The sequence below is a fragment of the Ogataea philodendri genome (assembly GCF_020536065.1).
Source record: "Ogataea philodendri strain CBS6075 chromosome Unknown scaffold2, whole genome shotgun sequence".
NCBI classification, from domain to species: domain Eukaryota; kingdom Fungi; phylum Ascomycota; class Pichiomycetes; order Pichiales; family Pichiaceae; genus Ogataea; species Ogataea philodendri.
Genome location: NW_025764020.1, coordinates 534,944 through 553,522, shown reverse-complemented (window position 1 = coordinate 553,522; position 18,579 = coordinate 534,944). Strand labels below are relative to the sequence as shown.

At 52.5% G+C, this 18,579-nt stretch overlaps 14 protein-coding genes across 14 annotated transcripts; 8 read left to right on the top strand and 6 right to left on the bottom strand.

Moving 5' to 3' along the window:
• Positions 1-44: 44 nt before the first annotated feature.
• OGAPHI_004033 (uncharacterized protein) lies at positions 45-2,150 on the top strand (the record flags this gene model as incomplete). The annotated part of the gene is made up of 1 exon (XM_046205068.1): positions 45-2,150. One exon carries the CDS (start codon positions 45-47, stop codon positions 2,148-2,150), a length of 2,106 nt encoding a protein of 701 aa, XP_046061049.1.
• On the bottom strand, positions 1,835-4,856 carry OGAPHI_004031 (uncharacterized protein; the record flags this gene model as incomplete). The annotated part of the gene is made up of 4 exons (XM_046205066.1): positions 1,835-2,146; positions 2,320-3,251; positions 3,336-4,074; positions 4,161-4,856. 4 exons carry the CDS (start codon positions 4,854-4,856, stop codon positions 1,835-1,837), a joined length of 2,679 nt encoding a protein of 892 aa, XP_046061047.1.
• Positions 2,218-3,987, top strand: OGAPHI_004032 (uncharacterized protein; the record flags this gene model as incomplete). The annotated part of the gene is made up of 1 exon (XM_046205067.1): positions 2,218-3,987. One exon carries the CDS (start codon positions 2,218-2,220, stop codon positions 3,985-3,987), a length of 1,770 nt encoding a protein of 589 aa, XP_046061048.1.
• A 289-nt stretch (positions 4,857-5,145) lies between the features above and the next one.
• Positions 5,146-5,919, top strand: OGAPHI_004030 (uncharacterized protein; the record flags this gene model as incomplete). Its single annotated transcript, XM_046205065.1, has 1 exon — positions 5,146-5,919. One exon carries the CDS (start codon positions 5,146-5,148, stop codon positions 5,917-5,919), a length of 774 nt encoding a protein of 257 aa, XP_046061046.1.
• Positions 5,920-6,795: 876 nt separating this feature from the next.
• On the top strand, positions 6,796-8,514 carry OGAPHI_004028 (uncharacterized protein; the record flags this gene model as incomplete). Its single annotated transcript, XM_046205063.1, has 1 exon — positions 6,796-8,514. One exon carries the CDS (start codon positions 6,796-6,798, stop codon positions 8,512-8,514), a length of 1,719 nt encoding a protein of 572 aa, XP_046061044.1.
• On the bottom strand, positions 8,081-8,428 carry OGAPHI_004029 (uncharacterized protein; the record flags this gene model as incomplete). Its single annotated transcript, XM_046205064.1, has 1 exon — positions 8,081-8,428. One exon carries the CDS (start codon positions 8,426-8,428, stop codon positions 8,081-8,083), a length of 348 nt encoding a protein of 115 aa, XP_046061045.1.
• A 1,293-nt stretch (positions 8,515-9,807) lies between the features above and the next one.
• OGAPHI_004027 (uncharacterized protein) lies at positions 9,808-10,461 on the bottom strand (the record flags this gene model as incomplete). The annotated part of the gene is made up of 1 exon (XM_046205061.1): positions 9,808-10,461. One exon carries the CDS (start codon positions 10,459-10,461, stop codon positions 9,808-9,810), a length of 654 nt encoding a protein of 217 aa, XP_046061043.1.
• A 128-nt stretch (positions 10,462-10,589) lies between these two features.
• Positions 10,590-11,558, top strand: OGAPHI_004025 (uncharacterized protein; the record flags this gene model as incomplete). Its single annotated transcript, XM_046205059.1, has 1 exon — positions 10,590-11,558. One exon carries the CDS (start codon positions 10,590-10,592, stop codon positions 11,556-11,558), a length of 969 nt encoding a protein of 322 aa, XP_046061041.1.
• On the bottom strand, positions 10,931-11,440 carry OGAPHI_004026 (uncharacterized protein; the record flags this gene model as incomplete). The annotated part of the gene is made up of 1 exon (XM_046205060.1): positions 10,931-11,440. The coding sequence occupies one exon, from the start codon at positions 11,438-11,440 to the stop codon at positions 10,931-10,933; it is 510 nt and encodes a 169-aa protein (XP_046061042.1).
• Positions 11,559-11,563: 5 nt separating the features above from the next.
• Positions 11,564-14,404, bottom strand: OGAPHI_004022 (uncharacterized protein; the record flags this gene model as incomplete). Its single annotated transcript, XM_046205056.1, has 1 exon — positions 11,564-14,404. The coding sequence occupies one exon, from the start codon at positions 14,402-14,404 to the stop codon at positions 11,564-11,566; it is 2,841 nt and encodes a 946-aa protein (XP_046061038.1).
• On the top strand, positions 12,294-12,974 carry OGAPHI_004024 (uncharacterized protein; the record flags this gene model as incomplete). Its single annotated transcript, XM_046205058.1, has 1 exon — positions 12,294-12,974. One exon carries the CDS (start codon positions 12,294-12,296, stop codon positions 12,972-12,974), a length of 681 nt encoding a protein of 226 aa, XP_046061040.1.
• OGAPHI_004023 (uncharacterized protein) lies at positions 13,265-14,383 on the top strand (the record flags this gene model as incomplete). The annotated part of the gene is made up of 1 exon (XM_046205057.1): positions 13,265-14,383. The coding sequence occupies one exon, from the start codon at positions 13,265-13,267 to the stop codon at positions 14,381-14,383; it is 1,119 nt and encodes a 372-aa protein (XP_046061039.1).
• An 87-nt stretch (positions 14,405-14,491) lies between the features above and the next one.
• On the bottom strand, positions 14,492-17,110 carry OGAPHI_004021 (uncharacterized protein; the record flags this gene model as incomplete). The annotated part of the gene is made up of 1 exon (XM_046205055.1): positions 14,492-17,110. The coding sequence occupies one exon, from the start codon at positions 17,108-17,110 to the stop codon at positions 14,492-14,494; it is 2,619 nt and encodes an 872-aa protein (XP_046061037.1).
• A 44-nt stretch (positions 17,111-17,154) lies between these two features.
• OGAPHI_004020 (uncharacterized protein) lies at positions 17,155-18,579 on the top strand (the record flags this gene model as incomplete). The annotated part of the gene is made up of 1 exon (XM_046205054.1): positions 17,155-18,579. One exon carries the CDS (start codon positions 17,155-17,157, stop codon positions 18,577-18,579), a length of 1,425 nt encoding a protein of 474 aa, XP_046061036.1.

Sequence of the window (18,579 nt, the reverse complement as noted above, 5' to 3'; positions counted from 1 at the left end):
GGTAATAAAGTTTGCGTAAAAATAATTCAACTAAATAATCTCCCATGGAAAGAGAAATCACGTATCTGATTTTCGACCAGTCGCCAACCATGGCGCCATTTTTGGACGACTGTGTGGATCTGGCGCTTGATCTGGTGCTGCGTAGCTTGATGCGCGGGAAAAAGACTGATCTGTTTGGAATCGCAAAGATCCATCATCCTGACACTGATAACCCAATGGACAACATCAGTCCCGGCAATTGGAATAACTGCGTGCTGGAAGGGCCCGAGGTGTACGACTGGAACCTGCTGGCAGAGCTCAAGGACAGCGTGAGCATCTACAACGAGCCCGTGGGCGATCTGGAGGTGGATGTGCCGCGTGCTTTGGCGATTGTGCTCCAGAGAATCGCCGAATTGAACCCCAAGGGCACCAAAAAGGAGCGCAATACCATCTTCCTGATGTCTGACATGGCGAGCGTGACCAATTGGGGCGATTTGGGGATGCTTGTGAGCTCTGCTGCCGCTCAGCACAACGTGCTTATTGTTTTCGTTCACTGCGTGTCAGAGCAGGTGCTAAACCAAGAACCAGCGCAGTTGGCGCAGATCGAGGCCAACTTGGAACAGATCGACTCGTTGCTCGGCATGTTGCGCCATAACAAGGGCCGGACCTTGCTGTCGTATATTTGTACCTTGGACCAGATGAAGAACGAGCTTCTCAAGTGGAGAAACGAGCCGGTTCGGTTTTGGAGGCCAGCCCGAATGTTTACAGGCGATGTTCGCATTGGAGGCGATCTAGAAAGCATAGACCTCCGCAATTGCGCTACCACACTGAAATTGCCCAAAGACGAGGCAGATTCGTTTGCTGGAGACTACAACTCGCTGATCGACCCGTTGACGATCCGGTTTGTGGCCGACGCGTATCCGCTGACGAAATCCATGAAGATCCCAATCAACCACGAGATGGGGCTGCGTAAGGACCCGGAAACAGGCGCCACTACGTTATTCGACCTCAAACACGCTGTGGACAAGTACGTTGTTCTGGAGGCAGACAACGAAGAGAACGCAGAAAAGAAGATCGTACAGGATACACAGGTCCAAGAAGCGTACAAGTACGGGGCGTCGACAGTTCCGATCACCTTGTCGTTGAAACAGCTGTTGAAGATGAATAGCTACGCCGGACTCGATTTCCTGCAATTTGTGGACCGGTCCACGATTCCGCCGTGGTACTATCATGGAGAGGCTGAAATACTGTTGAGCAACCAAAATAGCACACTGCGCGACCAGTACGCGTTCAATATGCTCGCGCAGTCGATGCTGGAACAGGATTTGGTGGGGATTGTGCGGTACGTTAAGAAAAACGGAGGGCCTGTCAAATTGGCAGCCATGAGTCCGTGTGTGCTTCTGACGGAGTCTACCAAGTACAGAGCGGGAGCCCGTGCAGGCGACAAGAGAACGGCGGACGAGATCGAGTCCGAGGAGGAGTACTACGGGTTCTCCTTGGTGATGCTCCCGTTTTCAGAGGAAGAGCGCGTTTCCACGTCTGTGAAGCTTGACGGAGTGTACGATGGCAACTCAAACGACGACACTGCGAAAGAGAACTTCCCAACCGCGAAGATGGTGCATGAGATGGACCAACTGGTTGAAAGTCTGGATCTGGACCGGCTAGACAATTGCGACACCGAAAACGTCCATGAATACAAGTACGTCGAATTGAACCACGGCGAGCCGTTCCCGCTTCCGCACGGGATCGGACTGGATCTGCCGGCAGACGAGCGCGGGCTCAACAGCGTCACACGGCGGATCCTCACCCAGAACGGTCCCAACCTGCACTATGTGCCCCAGGTGCTACGAGAGATTTATGCGAGCCAGGTGAGGAAGGCAGAGTACAAGGTTGCGGAAACGAGATACGAGACGCTGTTTGAGGTCACCAGCAAGGACCCTGCAGCGTTAAAAGCGCTCGTGGAGCAAACAGTGGGCCAGGAGACCGACTTTGCTCCGTCGTTTGATGGAGTCGACACAGACCAAGTGGACGAGCTGTGCGAACGGCTGGCCAAACGGCTGGAGATCGAGATTGTTCCAGAGCCAAAGCCCAAGCGCGAGGACAGCCCGTCTGTGCCGGATGTGGCCAAACCGTCCATCGATACGTTGCTCGCGAGCGTGCTCCCGAGCTGAGACGTGTGGCGCACGACCTTTCTGTTGATGTAAATACTGCGCCCGGAAATAAACTTGTACAAATACCATGTCGTTTGAAAAGACGGGACTTATTGCTGCGAATCCAGCGACGGCGCGCGCGACGGCTGTTCATCTGTCGTACGACGCCAAGTCGGACCGCATTGCGTACGCGAGCGGTAAAAACGTGTACATCCGGTCTGTTTCGAAGCCTGAACAGAGCATCCAGTTCGGTGGCCACAACTACACCACGTCTGTGGCCAAGTTCTCGCCGTCCGGGTTTTATGTGGCCTCTGGAGACGAGAGCGGAAACGTCAAGGTGTGGGATTGTGTGGGTGAAGACCTGATTGTGAAGGGAGATTACCAGATAATAAGTGGACGGATCAACGACATTGCGTGGGACGCAGACTCCAGCAGGGTGATTGCAGTTGGAGATGGCCGTGATCGGTATGGACATTGTTTCACTGCAGACTCTGGTAACAGTGTTGGCGAGATCTCGGGCCATACTGCTCCCGTGAATGCCGTGGCCATACGGCCGTGCAGACCGTATCGTGCTGTGACGGTTAGTGATGACGCAGGGCTTGTGTTTTTGCAAGGGCCGCCTTTCAAGTTTGCACAGTCTGTTCGTGGACACCACACGAATTTCGTCCGGGATGTGAAGTTCAGCAAAGACGGTGCTCATGCCATTAGTGTGGGGGCAGATAGAGCCATAGTTGTGTACGACGGCAAGACAGGCGACTTTATCCGCAAGCTTGATGGTGTGCACTCTGCAGGGATCTTCTCCATTGACTGGATCGACAATGAATCGTTCATCACCAGCTCTGCAGACGCATCTATTAAACTTACCAATTTGGAAGGTGAAACATCCAAGGTGTGGCAACTGGACCCGATCCTTGAAAACCAAATTGTCGGGTGCGTAAAGACAACAGACTATGTCATTGGGCTCACATTGAGCGGAGACCTCTACTACTTCTCGGACTCGTCGGACGCTCCTGTCAACGTTGTGTACGGCCACCAAAAGTCCATCACCGCCGTGTCCAAGCCGGCCAACGGCGTCATCTACACAGGAAGCTACGATGGACGCATCATCGAATGGGGGCTCGACTCAAAACCAAACTCCTTGGCTACGGGTTCTCCCCACACAAACCTCGTCGTGGGCATCGAGAAATCGGCTAAAGCTTATATTACTGCTGGTTGGGACGACGCTATCAAGAAGCTGGACGGCCACGAACTGTCCCCTGCAGCTTCCGTTTCCAAACAGCCAATCCAGATCAGCGCCCGCGCTGACCTGTCCGTCGTGATCACCGAGGACGAGCTCGTTCTGCTGGACGGCGAGGGTAAGCTGCTCAAACAGCACCCGTTGGACTTTGTGCCAAGCTCCGTTGCAGTCTCGGAAACTAACATCGTGCTGGCCGACTCGACCTCGTTCGCGCTCAACGTGTACGATAAACAGTTCAAGTCTGTTGGGTCGCTGCCTCCTCTGCGTGGCAAGCCTTCCGCGTTGCAAATCTCTCCAAACGGAAAATATCTGGCTGCCGGAGACGTGAACGGGAAAATCCACTGCTACAACCTCGAAGACCTGTCGCTGGTCACCACCAGATGGGCTTTCCACACGTCTAGGATCAGCTCGTTGGCATGGAACGCCGATAACGACCATGTTGTGTCTGGGTCTCTGGACACGAACGTGATTGTGTACTCTGTTTCCAAGCCGGCCAGAAACATCAAGATCCCCAACGCTCACAAGGAAGGTGTTGCCGGAGTCAGCTGGCTGGGCGATACAGAGCTCGCGAGCGGCGGTGCTGACGCCAGCATCAAGTTCTGGAAAGTCGTGTTTGCCTAGACGGGCGGCTGGACGTTGTTGAGCACGTCCTCCACCACCAGGTCTGCGTCCCACACGTTCGCGAGCTGTCTCACCAGCCGCAGGTCGCTCCCGTACAGCATCGTGGGCTCCGCCTCGGGCTTCGTGAGCATCCGCACGTGGAACGGGATCACCTTCAAAGCCGCGATCTTCACCATTCCGGGCGTGACATAGTCCATGTTGTTGATGAGTGCGTAAACTTGAACAAAAAATTCAATGTCTTTAATTGTGTGCGTAGGCAGTCCGCCAGTCACCATGCGGTGCATCCTCGTGAACACGATGATGTCGTAGATGTAGATCTTGATCTCACGAATCACCTGCACGTGGCCGACTCGCGCACGGTCGGTCTCCAAAAGCTCCTGCGCAGCAAACGCGGACTCGGCAATGTCCTCGGGTAAATCGTGCACCTTGTGCACCTGGCGAAACCACATGAGGTTGCCCAGACTCTGTGTGAGACTGTGCTCGCACTTGTTCTCGTTGGCAACCACGGCCACCATGCTGAACTGGTGTTTTGTCGTACTGACCAGCCGGGCCAACTGGTGCTGGAACTCGCTCGAAGTGTGTTCCAGGCCGGTGAAAACGGCGAGAACGACCTGCTCGTGCAGATGTGGCTCGATCGTCGCAAAATTGGCGCGAGCATCCACGCGGAAATGTCTTATCTGGTGGTCCTTTTCAAATCGCCATAACCGGCCACAAATCAAATTGATCTCGTGCACCGTCTTTGCAGGCTCGATTGTCGATACAACCAGATGCCGTCGTGCCAGTAACACCATCCATAAGGCGGTGTACAGATCGACGTCAATAGCAACATTGTCGTCTCGGCATTTGGCCAGAGGTGAATGAAAGGCCATTTTTTGTAAATAAAGAAAATTAATTACTCGGTAAGAATTTGCAGATTTAACCGACAAACACTGGCGCAAGTACCTTTGAAATTGCGCTAGCGGCATTTGAAACTAAGCATGATTGACAAACCACCGTTTATCGTACGTTTGGCTGATATGCAGGAAAAAACTTAGACCATCCAACATATCGTACAACACGGGGCCAGTTGTGCTACGCGGTGCAGAGGTGTAGGGTTTTTATTAGCAACGGTTAAAAAAAATTCTGAAAAAATTAAATCAAGCTAGTGCTCGTATCAGGATGGTGAAACTGGTGCACAACGTTCAGAAGAAACAGCATAGGGAGCGGTCCCAGCCCCAGAGTCGCGCGCGGATGGGGCTGCTCGAAAAAAAGAAGGATTACAGGCTTCGGGCGGCGGACTACCACAAGAAACAGGCCCAGCTTAAGGTTCTCAAGAGCAAGGTCAAGTCGCGGAATGAGGACGAGTACTACCATTCGATGACACGCAAAAAGACAGACAAGGACGGGATATTGATATCGGACCGTGGAAACGAGAGTCTTTCGAACGACGAGGTGCTACTGCTGAAAACACAGGACTCGAACTATTTCACGGTGGCCACGCAGAAAGAGTCGCGCAAGATCGAGAAGGAGATGAACACGATGGACAGTTTCAAGAGTCGCGGGTCGCACACGGTGTTTGTGGAGTCGGAGGAGCAGATGGAGCAATTTGACCCTGCTGAGTATTTTGACACGGACGCCAGTTTGCTTGGGAAAAGAGAAAATCGACTGCGCAGATCGCAATTAAAGGGCGTTTCTGAGGCAGATGACGGGGTGTTTGATGGGCCTGTTGTTCCAGAACTGGAATCGGGCGGATTGGCAAGACACAAGATGGAGCTGAAAAAAATGAAAAGACTGCGTCTTTTGGAGCAACGAATGGAGCGCGCAGAGAAGCTACGCAAGCTGCAGTCCAAGGTGGAGCTGCAGAAGCATCTCATGAAGAAAGGCGAAAAGAAGAAAGTGCAGACCAAGGAAGGGAAGACGGTGTTTAAATGGAAAAATGTAAGAAAAAGATGATTATGCAAGTCTTTGCATGGAACGAGGCAGTTAGATAACAGTGTTCATAGTGAAAAAAGCGAAGTGATTGCCCTATTTGAGTAGGAGCATATAGTAGCAAACTTAAATGATTCTGTGGCCGTAAGAATTTGAGGTTTGGGCACAGGTTACATAAGGCACGTCAAAAGTTTAAATTGCATATGATAATACGGAGCAACGTTTTAGATGAAATTGGGCCAAGCTTTGAGGCAGTGAGACAATACGGATGGTGCCATGAATAGAGTTCGGAAGATTCCATCACTTATGGTTTTGTATGGAGCTACTCGGCCGAATTTCCGATGAGAAAAGCGGCTGTCACTCCACAATTCACATACATGCAGGATGCATTCAGGGGAATTCCTTTTTTCCAACAGAGGCAGATTCGAGCTGCACCAGATCGAGACTAATGACGGTGAGGGTCACACACGGTGCTGAAGTGGAGATTGAGAAGGATCGGTCGTCGAAGAGAGATCCATCACAATGATAAAACTTTTAGGTTAGGACCTTATGTGGTGTGTGTTAAATTTCAGAAGGAGTCCGTGTGCTACCTGACATTTTTATCATACATGAGCTCTGGTGTTTAGGCGTTCACACGCTTGCGCTATTTTGGGCGGACTTTTCAACTCGTTGGGCCGGCACGCGCACTGGCTCAAAGTAGATCCTCGTTAGTTTATGTTGTGCATTGCATAGTAAAATATTTTTGCAGCAGATGCTTCTCGCCTTGCATCTCGCATGCATATTGCAGCATGGTTTCTTTCCACCTGGCTATTTATTATTATTCATCCGTGCAAAAACGTCTACCTTGTGATACATAAACTAAGCAATCCCCCTCATTCCTGACCTTTTTGCACTCTCTGAATGGTTTCCGTTGGATATCCCAAGGAAATGACTCGGGGAAGCCCTCATGGTCCACAGGCTCTCAGGCTCAGCCCGGATGGCCAAGATTTCGTGCACACCTGGCTCGCATGTGGCAAGTTTGCTTCAAGCATGCCCTCTTCCTCGAACACGGCCATCCGCAGCTACAAAAATGTCCTCAGATTCGACCCTGCCAACATCACAGCGCTTCACGGTCTCGCCACAGCTGCCCTGTCAAAGAAAGATCACCGTGAGATTTTCGAAACAACAGAGATACTCAACTCTGCATTGACCAGTTTCTTCCACATTGGAAAAGAGGTTAGCATATGGTTTGATCTGGCCAGTTGCTATTTGGAGCTGGCCGACTACGATACCGCCAACCGCGTTCTGGTGAACACTTTGAAGACGGCAGGCTCGTGTCCGTCAATATGGCTGCTTTATTCCAGACTACTTTCAAGAACAAACATGATTAATGACTCCCTCGACGCTTATCAGCGCACCATTAGACTCGCATCCGCCTCCTCAAGAAACATCAACATACTTAGAATCGCACACACAGAGATTGCTGCTCTGTTCATGACACAGAACAACACCCGAGCTTGCATCCAGGAATTGGTAGCAGCCATCTCTTTGCCTCCCCCTGCCCCAGACAAACTCAAAGAATATTCGTGCACCTGGGGACTGCTGGCCCTCGCACACAGAGAGGCTGGCGACCTTCCAGCGGCACTTTCAGCCTGTGTGAGTGGGCTGGACGTTGTGGGCCAGAACATGGTGTTGCGTCTTTTGCAATCGCACTTGCTTCTCACGTCCGAAAACCCACGAGAACACCTTCCTGCGGTCATCTTCACACTGCACAGAGTCATCGAGACCCAGGAACGCAACGCCATCACTTGCTTCTTGTCCTACTACTTGCTTGCTCGCTCCTATTTTTTGCAAGACAATCCGTCAGAGGCCTACAAATACTTCCGCGAGGCTCTCAATTGCGAGCCCAAGTCGCCGTTGCTATGGCTGTCGATGGGTCACCTGTACCTGCACCTTAACCAGCTGAACGACTCGATGGAGGCGTATTCGCAGGTTATCAAGTTTGAAGCCGCAGACCCACAGATAACCACCGCCATGGCGTGGGAAGGCCTGAAACACATTTACGAGCGCTGCGAGGACCAATCACAAGACGCAATCGACGCGTGTATGAGGGCCTCTGCGTGCTACAGATCCTGTGATCGACCAGACTTAGCCGCTCAAATGGACTCCCACGCTGCAAACCTGAAATCTGGCAAAAGAAACTCGCTCACTGAAATTTCAGACGTCCCACAATGGCTTGTGGGTCAATTTCTGTGGGAACAGTGCTACGAAAAATTCCAGCTTTACTCATCCCCGTTGGAGTTTGTGATTCCGCCTGGCCCAGACCCTCGCGCCAACCATGCCAACAGCACCAGCCCACCAAGACTGGGACACTCGCCCACCCAAAGTCCACATTCGCCTCTGTCAACCCTAATCCCCCACAAATATTACGAGCCTCAGATGATGCCTGTAATGAATACAATGGTTCCTTCGCATCCGCATCAAAGTCCCCCATTTTATGTGGGCCAGCAGCCACCTGTTCAGCAGTTCCATTCTTCCAAGTTTCAGCCTCCATTCATGACTCCAGTTTACCCATATCCACAAATCGTTACCGGACCTCTGCAGGCCCCCATGCATGTGGCCGAAATGAATTTCAATTAGCCAGGGGCTATGGAATCCCGCGTTACCTGTTCTGTGACCAGACAGGCGGTGCTTTTGATATGAAATCGAGCTCGTGGCAATCAATGTTTGCGGTGCATATTCCACACAACAAATGCATGATCGGTACTGGATGCATATCCAACAATACCGCACTGCCAAGGGAAAAGCAATACTAGTCTCAATCTGTACTTCCATAGCATAAATATTATCCACACTCTTGTTAGGGCACAGCAGCAAAGCAACAGATGTAGGTACAATCCTCTTGTGATGTTTTCATCAAAATCCAAGTGCTTGCTGCTGCTAGAGAAGATTTTCGAGGCGTGTTCGAGGCAAAATGTAATATACCGAAATTCGCCCTTCAGCAGGTCTCCAGTCGTCCGGGGGTGGCCCACTGGCATTTACTAGCTTTCTCGGCTGGTACAGCTTCTACGTGCACTCTCTCCGTTTCAAGGCTGTCAGGCGCAGCCACGTACTTCTGCAGCGCACATCATCCGCTAAGTAAGGCAGAATAGATCTGTAGCGCCTCGATGCAGACGGCCTGTCTAATAGGAGGGGGGAGTGCTGTGCCATTTGGCAAAAATACAGCATCTCCACCGGTCGGCCAATGCGGATAGAGGCAGCATTCCCGATCTGGAATAATTTGGGGAATTTCAGAAACAAATGGAGAGTTTCGCAAGGCTGGCTGACAGACATGTCAATACGCATCTGCATGCTCGAGCTCCAAAACGCTCCTTTTTGGGGCCAATTTAAAACCGTGAATGACTCCCCTCGACTCTTGGACATCCCGGCATAGGAGGTGCTGATCGTGAAAGGGAGCGGTCAAAGCCCAACAATAAATGCCCGACCGCAGTTCCAGTTTAGGATAATAGAGGTTTGCTACATGCATCATCATTTTCACACAAAAAAACTTTCTGCACATATCGCCGCACCGCCGTTCAATCACACATGTCCCAGCAGCGAAACCAGCACAAGATTTATCCCATTTCTTAAAGGAGCCGCACGTGACATCTGTGCTTTCGGCAGCAGGACTTTGTCGGTGACTCAAGGTGCTCGAGAGTGCTGCTTACTGTATGTTGGAGATCTGCATTCTACATCAAGTATACAGAAGCATGTGGATGCACCATTGGGTTTGCATTCAACACTAATCTATCAAAATACAGTACATGTCACGCTCCTTGTGCATATCACCACCCCCCACACTTTGTGAGAAAGACACCGAATTCAGCAGTTTCCACCAGCATGTGATCTGGCTCGATTGGTGCACAGCAGAGCTGGTCCATCCCGTTCTTGTCCTCAGAATTTACCTGCAGCCAGATTCTTCAACATGTCTTTACCGGTGAAGTAGATGGTTCTTCCCAGAGTGACAAAGTCCAGCGTCGAGCTCAAGGTGTCCAGGAATCCAAAAGGCAGCATCACAGGGATCCATCCCTGGGCCAGCTCCAACGCAAAGGAGCCCGGTGGCATCCCGTACTGTCTAAACTCTCCTTTGGCCATATGATTCACCTGACCAGGCAGGTACACGCTCTTCTCGAGCTGGTTCGGGAAAGCCGCGTGCTGCTCGCCCGACAGAATCGTGAAGTAGTCGTCGGCAAAGTGGATCCCCGTGTGGCCCTCCGTTCCCACGGCCGTGCCAAAGAAGATCACGTACTCGGAAATGGACGCGTGCAAAATAAACATCTGGCCCATGGCTCCACCCGCGTTGTTGAACACCCAGTCGTCGAAATTGAGCTTGTTGACGTACTGCTCGCCGTAAACCTCGGACATCTTCTCCTGCACCGCGTACATCACGGCCGTGACGTTGTTAGGGTGGTTTTTGATCGCGTCGACGCAGATCTGCTGCAACTCGTTCTTGTTGAAGATGTAGTTGCCAGGCAACCACGTGTAGAACAGCTGGTTCAAAACACCGTACACAACGATCGGGATAAGCGCCAGCGTGAGGAATCTCATGGTGGAAAATATATACACTTTTTATTTACCTTGGCGAGCTAAACGAGCCCGTCGAGATTCCGGGCTGTGCAGAAAAAGGTGCGAAAATAAATAAAGACGTTTAAACAAGGGAAAAAACATTTGAGACAATGTCTTTTTCCAAAGAGACGGCGATTCAACAGGTTCTTGACGAGCCGTGTATGCAGAAACAGCTTGACGCGATTGCCCGGGCCGTGTTTGCCGGAGTGGACTTGCCCGCCTCGCAGCTGACCGTCCCTGAGCTCCAGAACGCCCTGCTCCTTCACTCAGTGTACACCGGGTCTGGCGGGGAATTCGACCAGATCGACCCGAAATTGCTCAACGAGTACAAAGATCTGCAGCTGGAGTACCTTCTGCTGAAAATATGGAGCGGAAACGACTCCGAGGATGTGTATCAGTCGGCAATCGACGGGATGGCTGAATTGTACGAATCGGATCCCGCAAAGTGTGATCAATTTCCCACGAGTCTGGTGATTTTCAACCTGAAACACCACTGTGCACAGCATTTGGTCGCAAACAAGGCGTATCCCATGGCATTGCCATTTTTGCTCGACAATTTCCAGAATAGCAGTCTGGACTTTGCTGCATCCCCCAAACCTGACCTCCAGCACGGGTTCCGGCTTCTGGTCCAGTGTTTGTTGTTGACACCATACACGTACAAGAAACTCAACGCTCTGAGGAGTATCGTGTCCAAGATCAACGTCCAGCCATACCAGATCGATCCAGATACCAAATCATTACTTGAAAACATGAACGATAGACAGCTTTTTCCAATTAGCAAAACCATCCTCTCAAAGCTCGTTCCAGAACAAGAACTGGACCATGCCATAGAACTTGCGACCGAATTCAACATCGTTTCATTGTCCCAGGTGTTCTCCACCGTGAAAATACCTACAATCAAGACCATATTCGAGCTCGAACTGGACAACCTCCAACTGTTTGACCTGATTCTCCAGCTCATATCCGACAGAAAAATCAACGCCGTGGTTGACGAGATCGACATGTCCGTTCATTTCAATTTACAAAAAGAGGAGAAACTGCTGCCAACGTTGTTGAAACTGCTAGACACTCTATCTTAACATATTTAATGGCCAACACTAACACGGCCAACAAGCAAATCACTGATGTCCCTGATGTCCTTCCAGAAGATGTTCTTCCGAACGCGCTTTCCCTCTTCGGTTTCATAATCGTATAATTGTCTGATCGCAGTGAACTTGACGTGAGACCGCTCTATTCCCAAGACACAGGCGGTGTTGGAGACCGCTGGGGAGTTCAGAAACTCTCCAAACTCGTTCTCTGCGTTGCATGCAATATCGTTGTTCTGCTCCACGAATTGGACAGCCTTGATCGCAAATCTGGCAGCCCTAGTCCGGTCAATGGCCGAAGGAATGCCACCCTGCTGCGCGTGTCCAGGAATTGCGGTTTTGGCGTCGAACCGCTGCTTAGCCTCGGAGTTGATGATATCTGCAATGGTTTTCGTGGTCAGCACGTCGGAAGCCTTCTCCGACTTGAGAATAAGACGGCCCGACTTGGACTTGCCCTGATCATTGGCAAAGGACACCTTGAGCGTCTCGATGTCCTGGGCCAGCTGGGTCAAACTCATTCCTTCTTCAGGAACATACGACGCTGTAGCTCCACAGCACAACTGAGCATATGACGCAATGTAACCCGAGTTACCACCCTGGCATTCCACCACAAAACATCTGTTTCTGGTGGCTGCTGCAGACTGCTTGATAGCGTCGCAGTAGTCCACCAAAGAGTTCAAACAGGTATCGGATCCAAGCGAATACTCGGTACCTGGGACGTTGTTCGAGATGGTGGCAGGTATGAGAACCATTGGGATTCTGAACGCTGGGAAGTTGGCTCTGGCTTTCTCCAGCTGGTTGAGAGAAACAAACGCTTCAAAACCACCCACCAAGACCAGCCCGTCAAACTTGTACTTGCTGAACTCGTATGCAATGGTTCCCAGGTCTGCCTCCTCGGGGGTCTTTCTGTTGGTTCCAATTTCTGATCCTCCGATAGAAGTCCATCCTTCCACGCCGAGCCAGTCCAGCGTTCGCACGGCATCGTGTCTCGCGAGTCCAGTGAACCCGTTATGTATAGCATATGGAGTGTGGCCGCGCGAGAAACAGTACGTGGCAAACGAGTACACGGCCGAGTTCATTCCTCCTGCTGGCGCACCCACGTTGATGATTGCAATCTTCTTGCGTTGCTCAACAGGGAGAGAAGGCTCGCGGAAGTCTGCGGTATTCATGGCCATGAAGTTGTGCAGATGTTCCACGAACTCGGAGTCACGAAGAGAAATGGCTTTGGCAAAATCCTTGCTACGGATAGCCTCGGCCACCGACTTGGTGAGCTTCACTGCCTCCACCAATGGCTTTCTCACAATCTTGTTCTCAATGATGGAGATCATTGGCGAAGGAATCTCTGGAGTTCCTTCCAAAACCGCATCCACAGCAGCGACTCCCTGCATGGTGGCAAGGATTCTGTCGTAGGCCACGGCATTACCTCCTCTTTGGACGTGGCCCAGAGTGGTGATTCTGGTGTCCAGCCCGAGCCGGTCAACAAGAACGTTCTTCACGTCCTCGCAGGTGACCGGGGTGAGGTCGGAGGCAATTGCACCTTCGGCCACAATGACAATGGTCTTCCGCTTGCCTCTGGCTCTGTGAGCTGCCACGATCTCGCACATGTGGTCTGACCAGTCTTTGTGGGAAGATGGCTTTTCAGGAATGAACAGATAGTCTGCGCTGGTGGCGATACCTGCCATAAGGGCGAGCCATCCACAATGACGGCCCATGACCTCGATCACAAACGCTCTCTGATGGGAATTGGCTGTTGCGTCGATATAGTCGATGGCTTTGCAGATCCGCGCCAGCGACGAGTAACAGCCGATCGTGGCATCTGTGAGCGACATGTCGTTGTCGATGGAGCCCAGAGTACCGCAAATGTTGAGATGCTTGTGGTTCTCGTACTGCTGGGTGGTGATTTTCCCTGTTTCGTGGAGCTCCTTAATCAGGGACGGCCATTCTGCACGGAACAGGTCTGCGCCCGTGAGAGAACCGTCTCCGCCACACACGATCAGAGCGTCGATACCTGCGTCGATCATGTTCTTGCACGCTGCGGACCGGCCCCATCTCTCCTTGAACTCCATACATCTGGCTGTGCCGATATTGGTACCACCTTCAGCAAGCCATCCACGCACGTCGTTCCAATGCATTTCCCGGATATACTCCGGCCCGCCTTTGACAAGACCCGAGTACCCTTCGTAGACAGCGTACGCCTTGCACCCCTTGTAGATGGCAGCTCTGATGATTGCTCTGACATTTGCGTTCATTCCTGGAGCATCGCCGCCCGAAGTCATGACGGCGATGTTTTTGGCCGTGGCCACCGCCTTGAGCACCGACTCGGCGCTGCTGGCGGTGTCTGGCGGCTGCTCGGGCTCTTTGCACCGGAAGTACTGGCTGGTGCCAATGGTGTTTGCAACGTCAGTGAACCCAACAACAGCCCCCAACGGGTCCACCACGTACACCTCGTACGCATTGAGCTTGTCTGGACGGGTCTGAAACGGCACGCTGGCTGCCTCGAGTCGCTGGATCAACGTGTCCAGTTTGGCCGTAGTGAAACAAACGTTGCGCTGGAGGGTTCTCCAGTCAAGCTCTTGTTCCTTCTTCAACAGATGGTCGATGTTGGCGGCGACTTTCTCTGCTGCGATGGCTCTGGAGGCGTCCACCTTGATCTCAATGGTGGTTGCTTCCTGGTGAGCAGCCTCGATCTCCAAAACACAGGAGTCTGCGTCGTGCTGGGCAACCTCGAACCCCAGCACTTGTTCGTAGAACCGCACCGTCTGGCCAAACAACGCCCTGTTCGGAGCGTAGTAAACGGCCAGACAGATACCGCTCAGTAGCGTGTCGTCTTGAACAGGCATTGCGACACAAAAGTTTCGGTTTGGGACGGTGGTTGTGATCACTCCACTAAAGTTATAATGTTAAGTTTTTTTTCCTACATTATTTCTCTATTTGTCACTGTAGTAGTGGGGGGCGTATTCACGCAGCCATTTCTCGTGAACGGGGATGCACGTGCGCATGAACTCCTTGCTGGTGAGAACGAGCTCGTTGTAGATCAGCAGCTTGGGCGGCGGCTTGAGTCCAAACAGCACCGACGACGGATGGATCCACACAGCCTGGTTTTTTTTCATGGTACGGTACGCATCGCCTGTTTTGCTCAGTTGCGCCGCGTTGACGAAGAACCCGGCCACCACGCTCTTCATCACGCCCACCACCAGCCGGTCGTGCTCCAGATCGGTCTCGTTGTCCAGCAGACCCATTCGCTCGCACATCCGTTCCAGCTGCTCTCTGATGCTGCGCACACGCAGCAGCGACTTGTACTGCACGTAGTTGTCGCGACACCACTGCACAGAATGCCCGTTCTCCACGAACTTGGTCCACACGTCCAGCAGCGTCAGATGGTCGCCGCCCAACGTCTGCACGAACTGCTGCCGCGCCTTGTCGGCCTGCTCCTTGCGCTCGCGCGGCCGGTAGAAAATCGAGCCTGCCTCCTGCAACATTGCAACCACCGACAGAACAGCCTGGCAGCAGTGCAGCTCGCTGCTCGTGAGAAGAGTCTTGGCCATCATCGGCTCCGTGGGAAACTCGGCCATCCGACGGCCCACCTTGGTCAGCTCGCCGTTCTCGTTCAGACCGCCCAGAGCGTAGATCAGCTCCAGGGCCTTGATAAGCGTGTCCGGCGCAGGCTTGTCGATAAAGTCGAAGTTCAGCAGGTCGGTGATCCCCAGCGACAACAGCAGCAGCACAACGCTCGCCAGACTGCTGCGCAGAATCTCCGGCGTCGGGTTTGCAGCCAGCTCGTTCAGGTACGCCCATTTCGTGTACAGCCGGTAGCACTTGCCCGGGCCAAGACGACCGGCTCTGCCCGCACGCTGATCCGCAGACGCTTTCGAGCACGGCTTCACCTCCAGGCTCTCCATCCCGGTGCTCGGGTTGAACACGTTCTCCTTGACAAACCCGGTGTCCACCACGTAAACGATCCCGTCGATCGTCAATGAGGTCTCGGCAATATTGGTAGCCAGCACCACTTTCCGTGCTCCTTCAGGAGTCGGCTCAAAAATCAACCGCTGCTGGTCTGACGGTAGGTTTGCGTAGATCGGACAGATCACCAGTTCGGGGATCTGGTCGCCCAGCTTTAAACACGTCTCTGCCAAATTATCAGCCATGCTCTCGATCTCGTCCTGACCGGTCAAGAAAACCAGAATGTCGCCAGGGTCCTGTTGCAGATGGATCTGGAACACTGTCGTGATCGCCGCGTGTAGACAGTTCGCCTCGGGCTGGCTCGTGTAGAAGATGTCCACAGGGTACCGTCTGCCTGGGATGTTGAAGATGGGCGCGCCGTCGAAGAAATCGCTAAATTTCTGCGCATTCATCGTGGCAGACGAGATCAAAAGCTTAAAGTCCGGACGATACGCAACAATGTCCTTCAACAGACCAAGTAGCACGTCTGTAGACAGCGTTCGTTCGTGCGCCTCGTCGATCATTATTGCCGAGTACGACAGCAGCTCCGGGTCCGTGAGAAACTCCCGTAATAACATACCATCCGTCATGTACTTGAGAATAGTGCGCTCGCTTGTTCTGTCCTCAAACCGGATGGTGTACCCGACCTTGTCACCAACGGCCGTTCCTATCTCGTCCGCCACACGTGTGGCAACAGACATCGCGGCCACACGACGCGGCTGCGTGCACCCGATCTTCTTGCCGTCCTTGGTGAACCCGGCCTCGTGCAAGTACTGCGGCAGCTGTGTCGTTTTACCAGACCCTGTCTCTCCAACAACAATCAGCACCTGGTGCTCCTGCACGGCCTTGATCAGCTCATCGCGGTACTGATAAACGGGCAGCGACTTCCGGGTCTCGTCAATTGTCTTGATGCGCTCCTCTTCCTCGGCAATAAGTTCTTCCAACCGCTCTCGCTCAACATCAACAGGATCGCTCACAAACTCCACAGCCTGCGAGCTGTCAAACACAAACTCGTACTCCTTCTCAGGAACTCGCGTGTCCGCCTTCACGGCCTTGCGCATCTGGTCCGCCTCCCAGTCAACCACCGCTGTGTCGTTGTACTTCGAATGCAGCGTGTCCTGCTTCCGTTTCTTATCTATCTTGCCGTCCTCGGTGAAATAGTCGTCCGGCAACATGTAATGGGTTTCCATGTCCTGCTCAATCTCCCATCGTTCCTGGATCGTGGAAAAGATCTCTTTCTTGAACTTGTACTCCTGCTGTTCCTTTGTGGTGAGCCTGTCCCAGCCAATTTGCTCGATCTCCCACTCGAAATCCTGCAATTCCGCCTGCAACAGCAAAACTTGCCGCTCCTCACGTTTCGAAAGGTACTCCTGTCTGGATATTCGACGCAGGTCCTCAAAATTCGCCCTGGGAACGTCGTTCTCAAGCCGGATCCTATTGCCCAGCCTGAGCTCTGTAGGGTCGTCCAACTCTGCCTTTAGCGGCTCTTTTTGCTCTGTAGACGACGTATCCACCTCCTCGTGGAACTGGACATTACTTTGCTCCGCCAAATCGTCCTCGAAATCTCTCCGTCGCCGTTTAAACCGGCCCGTTCTAATCTCACCCATTGTTTAAATAAAATGTATTTTTTTCCCATTTTTTTTTCTATCTAATGAGCATTCCTTCCAGTCCGTCCTCCAAACCGCCAAGCGCCCACACAGACCTCCAGGCCACGCGGTACATCCCGCCATGGACGTCTCCATACATCATCGGGGTGGCTGGGTTCTCTGGGTCGGGAAAAACGACTGTGGCCCAGAAGATCATCGATCAGATTAACGAGCCCTGGACCGTCTTGTTATCAATGGACAACTTCTACAAGCCTCTGACGCCGGAACAGCGACAACAGGCGTTCCGGAACGAGTACGACTTCGACGCGCCGGAGTCGGTCGACCTCGACCTGTTCTACAACTGTCTGTTGTCTCTGAAAGAGGGAAGGAGAACAGACATCCCAGTTTATTCGTTTGTGTTGCACGATAGAACAGAAGAGAAAATCTCCATCTACGGCGCCAACGTGATCATCGTGGAAGGCATCTACTGTCTGTACCATCCAAAGGTGCTGGAACTCATGGACACCAAGATCTACGTCGACACGGACCTGGATATCTGCTACTGTCGCAGACTGTTGCGTGACATTGTCGAGAGAAAAAGAGACATTGAGGGGATCATTCAGCAATGGGACACGTTTGTGAAGCCCAGCTCGGTCAACTGCGTGCGACCGACGTTGAACAACGCCGACGTGGTCATTCCGCACGGCTCGGACAACCTCATTGCCATTGACATGATTATCAAACATATCAGGATGCAGTTGAAACAAAAGTCAATAGATCACATGAGACATCTGGAAAGTCTGGGAAAACACATCGCCCAGATCGACTACACCAGCGTGACAGTCTTGCCGAAGACCAACCAGCTTCTGGGAATGAAGAGCATCATTCTGAACCGTGAGACCTCGAACGACGATTTTATTTTCTATTTCGACAGAATAGCAAGCATATTGATCAGTGAGGCTCTGGAACTCGTGCACTACTCGCCGTCCACAAAGGAGATCTTCACTCCCATTGGAACCAAGGTCCAGGACCCAATTGTGCAAGCGCAGGAGGTGATTGCTGTCAACATCATCAAGTCAGGTGACTGCTACATGCGGTCGCTACGGCGGATCATTCCGCAGGCTGCTGTTGGAAAAGTGCTTATCCAGTCGGACTCGCAGACAGGCGAGCCCCAGCTGCACACAGAGAAGCTGCCGCCGTTCAGCTCTGGGTGCAAGGTGCTGCTTTTCGACGCTCAGGTGATCTCAGGAGCAGCAGCCACCATGGCGGTGAAGGTGATCCTGGACCACGGGGTGTCGGAGTCGGAGATTGTGCTGGTGGTGTACTTTGCCACGGAGACAGCCATCCGGCGTGTTTTGGGCGCATTCCCGCAAGTCAAGGTGGTGGTGGGCGACCTGTCGAGCGCGTCGCCCAAAGACGGCCAGGACAACGAGTCGGACTGGTGGATGAGTACAAGATTTATTGATGCCAGATATTTCGGGACGGACTAG